Source organism: Lynx rufus, unplaced genomic scaffold (genome assembly GCF_022079265.1).
Source record: "Lynx rufus isolate CCGP_SWC_20201006 ecotype Redwood Valley unplaced genomic scaffold, mLynRuf1.p SCAF_30, whole genome shotgun sequence".
In the NCBI taxonomy this organism is placed as follows: Eukaryota; Metazoa; Chordata; class Mammalia; order Carnivora; family Felidae; genus Lynx; species Lynx rufus.
In genome coordinates this window covers 5,670-16,218 of record NW_025814846.1, presented here as the reverse complement: position 1 = coordinate 16,218, position 10,549 = coordinate 5,670, and the positions used below count along the sequence as shown (strand labels likewise).

The 10,549-nt window shown below is 46.7% G+C and overlaps 1 protein-coding gene across 1 annotated transcript; it reads left to right on the top strand.

Annotated features, from left to right (window-relative positions):
• Positions 1-1,173: 1,173 nt before the first annotated feature.
• Positions 1,174-4,898, top strand: DMRTC1B (DMRT like family C1B). The gene is made up of 6 exons (XM_047092479.1): positions 1,174-1,388; positions 1,473-1,662; positions 2,365-2,510; positions 3,432-3,481; positions 3,661-3,819; positions 4,786-4,898. The coding sequence occupies exons 1-6, from the start codon at positions 1,174-1,176 to the stop codon at positions 4,896-4,898; spliced, it is 873 nt and encodes a 290-aa protein (XP_046948435.1).
• The last annotated feature ends 5,651 nt before the right edge of the window (positions 4,899-10,549 follow it).

Sequence of the window (10,549 nt, the reverse complement as noted above, 5' to 3'; positions counted from 1 at the left end):
CTCCACACATCTTCTTTCCTCCCTCCCTCCTGCTCTGGATCACCAACCCCTGGTCCTCTCCTCCACCTCAGTGGGGTCCCTCTGCCCGCTCCTGATGTCCAACTCAGTCACCCGCACCCCCACCCCCACCCCCAACCAACAACATCGGAACGCCTGGGGGAGGATCCCCTGCCTCAGACCCTTGACTCCTGGCCTCTGGAACCTGAGGCAGGGCATGTGCCCCTGCCTTTGATTTTGATGTGGTAGTGGCAGCGAATGACTGGGCTGCCTTGAGACGAGGTAGTACACCCTGGGTTTGGGGGACAGGGAAGGTGTACCCAAGCATAACTGTTGAAGCGTGAAGAGGATCATGGGAGATTGTCAGGAGGCTGTGGAGGGAATACATGGGTTTGAATGAAAGCAGAGAGGGTGTGTTGGTGGAAGAAAACAATTAGTGCAGCGAGGAGTTGTCTGTTGACCAGATCAGGGTCTGGCATTCCATAGGGGGCCCAACAAGGATCTAGTCAATGACTAATCAAAGGGATGAATAAAACATAATTATCGAAAGAGGGGCTTGGGATTCAGCAACATAATATAATCTCATGGGGTGCAAAGGGGTGTCCGCTTAAAGGGGGAAAAAGAGAATAATTAAGATTACAGTGGGGTGCAGAAGAAGATCAGAATGGGGTGTGAGAGGAAATTCGAACGTAGGATGTACATGAGACTAATAACAGAATTGAGTTCAGGAGCCATAGAGTCATGAGTAGGGAGTGAGTGAATGTGGGAGGTTAGGAAGACAACGGTGGAAGCGAATGCCAGGAAAAATAGGTATAGCAGAGTAGAGGATGACACATGAGAAGCGGAGGGCAGGAATTGTTGAAGGGGGCACAAGAGTGAATGTATATGCCTGAAAATGGGATCCATGTAGAGTGAAGGTAGGCAAGGAGAATGATGATTGGATTGAAAGTTGACAGGAACCATGCCATGAGTTGCTTGGAACGAGGCTTTGTGTGAGTAGGGCCTCCTGGGCAGGAGGCTGTGTGAGCAAGAAGGGTGGGTGCGATCCAATTTCAGCGGTGAGCTGGATGAAGAAGAATCCAGGCACCTCAGGTGGGGATTTTGAAGGGCAGAGGAAGTATGCTGAGGGTAGGGGATCATGTGGCCATCCTGACATCCACTCCTGGCCCTAGAACCATGGATCCCAATGAAATGCCTGCTGTGCCCTGCTGCCCCTCCGACTCCCCCACTGGCCTTGAGACCAGAGCCCCATGGGGGATCGAACTTGACCCCAAAAGAACTGTAAGTTGCTGTGCCCGCTGCTACAACCATGGCCTCAATGACCAAACCAAGGACCAGGAGCACTCCTGCCCCTTCCAGGCTTGTGAATGTCACAAGTGTGCCTTCTTCTCGTGAGTATGGTGTCTGACAGTGGGGGTGGGGAGGGGGCCTCCTCTAAATGTGACTGACTGTAGACTGGCAATCCCCCACTTTAGGGATCCCTGCAGAGTCTTGCCTGCTGAGAGTGCCTTGAAGAGGGAGCAGGGGGCATGCCTAAAGAGGCACCTGACTCAAGGACTGATAACGAGTGGGGCCTCCCCTCCCAAAGATCACAGCCATGTCCAGAAGTTGACCATTCAAGGAGGAGTCGTCAGTGAGTGTTTCTGGTCAGGGAGGGCGTCTTGGGTTTGGGTGTAGAGAGCACGAGCAGTGCTGCCACCAGTCCTACTACCCAATTTCGATGTGGCCTTGGCAAGTTACTCCTCAGGGTTTTAGCTGCCCCACCTATAAAACTTTATCAATATGATCTACCAAGTGTTGGTGGGAAGGGGCAATCGGGGTGAGGGGTGGGGGGTGGGGGGTGGGGGTGGAAATTGTTCTCGGTGAGATGAGACCTCAGATTGGGGGTGAAGTAGAGTGGGGGTGGAGTGAGGTGGGGTGGGTTCAGGGGGGAAAGGCTCATCTAAAGTGTCCCCAGCTTTCCACAGCTGGGAAGGAGAACATCATGTCCCAGCTTGAGGCCCACCCCTGTGCACCGCCCCCCCCCCCCGGGAAAGTAAGGAGAGTCTGAGGGCTGTGAGGAGGTTCCCATCTCAGCCACTGCCCAGACTCTTTTGTCTGTGTCCTGAAGACATGGGTTCCCTCTCTAACCCTACTGCAGCCTGCCATATGACTTTGGGGAAATAATACTCCTCCTTGGACCTCAATTTCCCCGGTTGGAAAATAAAGAGCAGGAACTGGCTGGTCCTCAAGGTCTTCTCAGCTCTGACTGACATTCAGGGCTATTGAATAGCTCTGACATTCTGGGCTGCTATCCTCATCACACAACATATCCATGTCTCCTCTCCATGGCTGGCCTGGTGCTGACACTCCACCCTGTCCTCTCAGCTCCTGCAGGCGAGCACCCAAGGAGGTCTGCTGATTGGTCAGGCCCCAAAATCTTTGTCTCTATCTTGGACTCCAGCAGCCTTGAAGATGCAACTCACAACTTCTCTTTCCAGGAAGACCCACAGGACCCCTGCCCTGTCCAGCATGTGCGTAGAGTGAGAAGGACCACGGAGCTAGTTGTATATTGTGTTATTGCATGCCTGGCCGTTGTGCTTGATGCCGTGGGAGATACAAGGAGGAAGTGGAGGTGGCGACCGATGAGCAGCCAGAAGGAGGGGGAGGAGAGGAGAAGGACGAGAAGTGGGAGGAGGAGGAGGTGGTGGTGGAGGAGCAGGAGGAGGGGAGGAGGAGGCAGCATCTCAGACTAGTGGGGAAGGGCAGGGTTCTCCCAGCCTTGCCATTTCCTATTTGTGAGAATATGGCCATTTCCAAGCCTCCATTCCCCTAGCAGTGTACTGATGGGGACAATATCATAAACCTATAGCATTGACAAGAGGACTAGGCCACGTTGTGCCACAACGTGGCACATTCCTTCAACGAATGGAGGCTGTTAGTCCTCCATTCGGATGGAGGAAACAGATTGATGGGATAGAAGGTCCTGCTGAAAGGAGGGCCATGGTGGTGAGGGCCACAGAGCCCAGGGGAGAGTCCAGAGGCCCTTAGAGAAAGCTTCCTGGAGATGAGCCAGGCTGGTCCTTCAAGTTCCATGGGGACTGGGGAATATGGAAGTGAGAACCAGTCCCTGGACAGGACAGTAATCACATCTCTTCAGGTGCCTTGCAGATTAAAATGCAGACACCTGTGATTTCCTACACCCATCACTGTTGCCCCGAGAGTTTTGAAACTGCTGGCAGGAATGAGTGTCTCAAGAAAGATATACAAGAAAGACATAGAAAGGAAAACAGGCCAAACAGGGGAAAGGACTTGCACAAGCCACAACGACTAATGGCCAGCAGGGACTCAGATTCCTACATCCAGATATTGCAAAATCCTGGCCCCGTTTGTCTACTGGCAGTATGTGTCTGCCAGAGGGTTTGATCCCCTGGCCTCTCCTTCCTTGTTTCTAGATGCTCAACTCTGGTCCTCCAGCCGTGTGCCACCCTTGACCCTGTCCTCACTGCGGCCACAGATCCTGGAAAATAGTGGGGTCCAGGACCCTGGCAGGGGCCAAGCTTAGTGCATGGGAAGGGCAGATGGCCTCAGGGTGGGTGGGGCCTTCAGCGGAACTGGGGGCTGAAGGGACAATTGCAGGACGTAGGGAGGCATGGGTTTTCAGTTCCCATCCTCTCACACCCTTTCCATTGCAGGGTCCTGAGGCTTCTGACCAGGACTCAGTTTCTGCCTCCTCAGAGTGGCAGCGGAAGCTGGAAGCCGCTGAGGCTCTGCTGATGCTGAGAAACTCTTCTCAGGCATCTTCTGGTTCCATCTCCCTGCTCCAGCCCTGCGTGGCAGCAGGTAGCCTGGTCCTTGAAAGGAGAGCACAGCACGGGGTGGGGATGGTTGGGAAATGGGACGGCGCTGTGGTAAGTAGGGCCTATCTGGGAGGTCTGGGTTGGTGGGTTGAACCTCCTTGGGCCTGGGGAACCCAAGCTCCTCAGCCTGATGTCGGAGATGGCAGGTGATGGTTGCTCAGTGAATCGTCAGAGCTCTGTGCTCATCAGGAAATGCCCAGTGCATTTGGTGTCAAGAAACAAGGAAACTGAGGCCCAGAGAGTGGCAGGGACTTGCCCTGAGGCATGCAGCATATCAAGTGGCACGCCCAGGTCTCCTCACTCCCATCCCAGAGCTTTCTAGTCTGACCCCTGCAATCTGTTGTGGTGGGCAGGATATACATAGGTGATAAGAGCCTAGGCTGGAGGGAGATCTGGTCTCTGCCTCCAGTCTACATGTGGAGCCTGGATGCCTTCACTAGTTGTGTTTTGTGGCTAAATTTCAATGTTGAGCCTGGAGAGGAAGGATCAGAGGAGCGATAGAATCCTGGGAAGGTTGAGAGGGAAGGCTGGGCACTCCCAGACCAAAATGCTGGATGGGGTGTGGTGTGTGAGTGAAGCAGCAACCGTAGAGGAACTGCTGGAACAGAAAGGGATGAGGCTGGGGAGGCTACTGGTCACCCAGGTCTAGAATGCCAGGCCTAGGGGCTAGACCAGAAACTGTGGGTGGTGAGGAGGCCGGGAATGTCTGAGCTAGAGAGGAGTATATTCAATTATCCCGGGCTTGACAAAAGAAAAAAAAAAAAAGATATGTGGTGACTTTGATGGAGAGATTGGAGGAGGCAAGACCCAAGATGAACACATCAGCGAGGAAGAGTTCTGTGCTGTAGTCCAGGTGACAAAGCCTCGATTGGGTGGAACAAAAAAAAGGGGAGAGCCAGGAGGGGAAACGGATGTGACGTGGCTCTGATGCCTTCCTTTCTATCTGCAGCTCCTGCTGGAGATGGAGGACTCCAGCCTTCTAGCTCCTCTCCCCAACCCGGGCCAGCCAGCTCCATTTCTCTGCCTATTGGACATCTGGGGTGCATCTCCCTCTTGAGCTAGAAACCCAGAAGAGGAGGCCTCACCAGAGTACTTCCTATTCATGCATTTGCAAAATGTTTAAAGTCCAAAATGCTTAACATGTTTGTTTTTTTAACCTCTAGGTTCTTTCATAAGCTTTTCAGACTCTTTTTATGATATGGGACAATTCCTTGGCTGAGAGTGGATATTCTTGTACCACCATCCCTTAATGCCTAGATTCTGGGGCCTTTTTATGTCTCTTATGAAAACAGCGTCATGGGGTCTAAGCTGATCAGTCTCTAAATAGGGTTCTGTGGGAGGTCATATGTTCAGATGCCAGAGTTTTCATTTGACTCGTGATTGCAAACATACCCATGCACTCATGCATGTATGCATGCTTGTCAAAATATAAGGGTGTTTTCATTTTGTGTCTAGGTTTGTGTGTGTGAACAAATAATAAATTCTCGTTGTTGTAAGGCACTGCGATATAGGAGTTGTTTGCTACCACAGTATAACGTAGACTCTCCTGACTCTAACGGACTTGTTCAGTTTACTTTTCTAAGTGAGAATCACCTTACTCAATAACTGGGCTTTCTTAGCATGACAAGACAAGAAAATGGTAGCGAAAAAAAGGGGGAGATGGTGAGGGGGGTAAGGGTTTTACTCATTTAGCGAGGAAGTGCCTACCTTCTGCCTGGCATAGACTGCTTCCAGCTGTCCAGAGGGCCCCAAATTGGGTTGTCTTCAGGGTCAAGCAGGTCTTGCGAATGAGCAGAGCAGGACTGATAGGCTCTGGCCAACTGACAGTGCATGCTCTACCTTAGGGGCCAGCTGCCACCTGGCTCCAGCCAGTTGTTGTCATGTAGGGATGTGGACTCTTCATTGCCACATCTCCTGATTTTTCAAGAGAAGATGGAATTCTAGATTTCTATGTAAAATATCTCAATTTTAAAACACTGGCTCTGGTTTCCTGTACGTGGGCCAAAGAAAACATCCATTCAGGCCAACTATGGCCAAGTGAATGCCAGTTCGATTCTAGTCGAATGTGTATTTTACAGTGGGGGGCACTGAAGGCAACCAGGGCCAGAAGAATCAAAGAGGGGACATGAATTAGACCCAGAGCCTACTTTTGAAGGACCCATGAAATATGAGGAAGAATCAGTATCATTGATTTTGTGCCCACTGTATGCTAAACACATAGAGCCTCACAGCAGCTCTCTGAGCTTAGCATTATTACCAGTCTTTTACCTATGAGGACACACACTATATGAGTACAAGTAACTTGCACAAGTGTTTTAGGGGAAATTTGTAGCCACAGATGGATAGAGGAAGACTCCCCTCTCTTTGCCAGGCCCTAAATTAGCTAATAATTTTATAAATTTTAAAGACTAAATTCTATAAAGTAGCAATTACATTACCTGCATTATATTTAAGACAATCATAATACATACTCATCAATCTCTCATTACTTTTCCTACATCCTGATAGTATATCTATGTACATATACCATTAAGTGAAAGGTTCAAAACTTGAAGCAGCAGACATCCAGTGAGAAGAGTCTTCCAAAAATAGTTCTTTTGTTTCCTATTCAATGTAACAATATGTAGTAGTGGATCAGATCTTATGTGCACTGAGATCAGATCTCGGTCCTCTGCTGATGTTCCAAACAAAGAAGGACCTGGAGACCCCGCCCAGAAGACGGAAAGCTCCACTGGATATGCCCAGTCGCTGACTATTTCCCATTGTGTTTTCTCCCTCCTCCCATGCCTCCCTCATTTTTACCCAAGACGATTGATGGTGATGACATCTGATAACAACTTATGCTTTCTTGTTTCAGGCCTTGAGAAGTCAGGCTTCTTATATTCCTTATCTCATGCCAGATAAACATGCAAGGTCATTCAGCACATAGGGCAAGACTGATGTCCATCTCATGCTTTCCTTCCTTCCCTGATTTGCTACTTAAATCAGTGATCCCGAGACCCCTCCTCGCCCAGTATTAGATAAACAAGGCCACACTGTCACAGAGGAAGGAAGCAGTGTTGCCTGGAAAAGGCCCAAAACCCTGCTATGCAGTTGTGTCCTAGGTGCACCACGGTCCCACAGCTGAGTTGGTAAAGGAGAAAATGTATTTGGGGTTAAAGGTTGTGGCATGAGAAGAGGGAGGAAAAGAGAAATAAGGTGATGGAGATTGGGAGAAGGAGTCAGCCCCCCTTCCCTGTACCCTTTCACTTTTCTGAGTCCCACCTGCCCTTCTACACAGAGCCTCTTAGACCTGATATCCATGCATCCTCCCCCGCACCCCACAAATGCACGCGTGCAAGCACATGCGTGTACGTACACTGCCCTATACCTTTTTTAAAAAGTCTCTTAACGGTGGCATATTATGGGCATCTTAGGACTTTGTCGCAAATATCAAATATCCAGCCTTTTGTGTTTTTTTTTTCATGAACCATCCTTAGTCATGTACTACTCCAGTTCACAGATTTAAAACATCACTTTGTAAGGTAGTGTACGTTAGATCTTGACTCTCATGTGTTTTACAACAGCACCAGTTGGATCTGAGGATATCCACCACATCTGCAGATCTGCAGCATCTGCAGAGTGCATCAGTTTCAACCAGTGGTATGCATGCAAATGTGTAACAACAGGCTCTCTGGGGAAGGGGGTGGGTTGGGGGAAATGCCCTGTGTTGTAGCATTTGCCAATTTCAAGCTACTGACCTCATGTCAATTAACGCAGAGTTGGGAAAGGATGCATTTCCACCATTCTGATGCAATAAATGTACATAACCTCAAGATGTGGGAAAAGTGATTAGAGGCTGATGAGTTTTGAGTATGTATTATGATTGTTTTCAATATAATGCAGGTAATGTAATTGCTACCTTATAGAATTTAGTCTTTAAAACATCTGTGTTCAACAGCTGGCTCGCAAAATTCCCGAACAGTTAAGTTTGCTCTCATGTTCCAGTAAGAGCCCCCTCCAGCATTCCACTACTTTCAACCCTTGCCCAGAAAGGCACCTCTCCCCAAAGCAGGTCACACAAACACTACAGGGCCATAAAGGCCTGATACTTCTGGTTTCTGAGCAAGAACAGCTTAACGGGTAGGACAAGTATTAATTGATAATGAAAAAAAAAATGGAATGATCTGGAGCAAATATTGAGCAATTGGTCAAAAGTGTTTGTGGGTGAACGTGCATTCCCAGAGACAGCCAACATTGGGTACAAGTGAGAAGTGGGGACACCAGGGTAAGCAAAGCTCATGCAGGGAGTGTATTCAACAGATTCCTTAAAGGCTCAAGGAATGGGGCAACTGGTATTACCTGGCCATCAGATCTGTATCTCTCATCAGAGAGACAGACATTCAATACACTCCCTCCTCCTTAGATAAATGCTGCGTAATCTATACAAACTCCTCCACTTTGCCTTTTCTCATGTAGAAATATGGCCTTCATTGTTACGTATAGGAACTATGTTATACAGCAGATCTCTAAAGCACACTCATCTTGAATAACTGTAATTTTATACCCATTAAACAACAGCTCTCCATGTCCCCCTTTCCCCCCTCTCCTGGAAACCACCATTCTATTGTCTGTTTCCATAAGTTTGACTATATTAGACGCTTTGAATAAGAGGTGCAGTCCACGTAAAAATATGTCAAGAGGGTAAATCTCATGTTAAATTTTCTTTTTTTTTTATGTTAAATTTTCTTCTCACAAGAAAGCAAAATAAAAAACAAACCAAAACACAGTAATAAAAGGACACAGATAAACTTCTGGAGGTGATGAATATGTGTATTACATTGATCGTGGAGACGGTTACACAGATGCCCAAACTCATGAGATTGTATACACTAATATGTAGTTTGGGCTTTTTTTTTTTTTTTTTTGGTATACAATTATACCCCAGTAAAGCTGAGACAACAATATCCTTGAGATCACTCCATAGTGCTCCATAGAGGCATCTCCCACTCCTTTCAACAGCTGCAGAGTATGCCATTGTGTGAACAGACCATGATTTAGTCAGCTAATCTTCTATTGATGCACACCTTGGTTGTTGCTATTATGGCTATTACAAATACACCCACAATGAATAGAATTGTGACATAATCTTTAACAATGTTTCTCAATGTATCTTTGAGGTTGATCCCTAGATGTACTACTATTGCTGAATAAAGGGTGAAAACACACGTAATCTTGCTCATTACTGTCACATTCCCTTTCATAAAGGCTGTGGCATAGCAACCAACAGCCAAAGCAATCGTCAATAAGGAGAGCAAAGCAGGAGATATCACACTTCCTTATTTCAAAGTAGATTGCAAAGCTATAGTAATCAAAACAATATGTTGCTGGCCCCAGAACAGGCACATAGACCTATGGGACAGAATGGGGAGCCTGGATGTAAACTCACGCATATGCAGTCAGCTAATATTTGACAAGGGAGTCAAGAATAGTCAAGGAGGAAAGACAGTCTCCTCAATAAATGGTGCTCCTCAATAAAGGAGACAGTCTCCTCAACAAAGTGAAACTTCACATGCAAAAGAATGAAATTGGACCCTTATCTTGCTCCATCTGCAAAAATTAACTCAAAACAGAACAAAAAACTTTAGAGTATATATAAGACCTGAAATGGTAAAACTCCTGGAAGAGAACATAGGGAAAAATCTCCTTGACATTGGCCTTGACTATGATTTTATAGATGTGACACCCAAAGCACAAGCAACAAAAGCAACAGTAAACAAGTGTATCTACATCGAACTAAAAAGCGTCTGCTCACAAACATCATTTGAGTGAAAAAAGCCCAGAAAGAAACAATATGTACTCTATAATTCCATTCATAAATTGTTAAAACTGTCAAAGTCAATTTACAGTGATGGAAGTTGGCATAATGGCTCCTCAGGCAAGGGGCTGTACGATGTCCTACTTCTAAATATGTTTGTGGATGCATGGGTGTGTCATTTTGTGAATTCAGGTACACACTTTGATTTGTGTAATTTGTGTAGATAGGTTACGCTTTACTAAGATGTACTTAAAATTTAGGAAAGAAACGCGTTGAAAAGGCTAAGTGGAAAAGACAAGAACAAAAGAGTAGTGGACAGTTAGGGTACACATGGGTATACAACATTTGGTATTTTAATGTGCAATATTCTAGTTGTTTCATATTGCATGATACACTAATAACTCCATGAGAACAAAAACTGTACCTCCTTCATTTTTACATCCCCTGAATGTCCATAATACTGTAAGTCAGAGTAGTTATCAAAAATATATATATTTAACAACAATTTTTGAATGTTCTATTCACAGCTAAAAAAAATGATCAGATGGCCTGAATTTTCATCATTAGTTTCAACCATAATCCTATTGTGGTCAGAGGACTTCCTCTTTATGATTTAACTCCTGTTAAATTTGTGCATATTTTCTCTTGTGGCCCAACATCTCATCAATTTTTCTGTACATTTTAACTGTGTGTGTGTGTGTGTGTGTGTGTGTGTGCACGTTGTGTGTGTGTGTGTGTGTGTGTGTGTGTGTGTGTGTGAGTGTGGCATGGGCGATACTATTAAAATTTCAAATGCATACTTCAGCTTTCAGCCTCTACCTCTCCATGCAAGGCCAGAGTCTTTCATCTCTGACTCTGTCTCACACAATACTGTGCTTTTATTCTTTAACTCCCTCATTTTACCAAGAAGTTCTTC

Excerpts from the sequence above, each read along its gene's own strand:
- DMRTC1B (XM_047092479.1), top strand. The coding sequence starts at position 1,174 with ATGGATCCCAATGAAATGCCTGCTGTGCCCTGCTGCCCCTCCGACTCC. Across the intron at positions 2,511-3,431 it reads ACCCCTGCCCTGTCCAGCAT|ATGCTCAACTCTGGTCCTCC; the intron begins GTGCGTAGAGTG and ends CCTTGTTTCTAG. Across the intron at positions 3,820-4,785 it reads CCAGCCCTGCGTGGCAGCAG|CTCCTGCTGGAGATGGAGGA; the intron begins GTAGCCTGGTCC and ends TTCTATCTGCAG.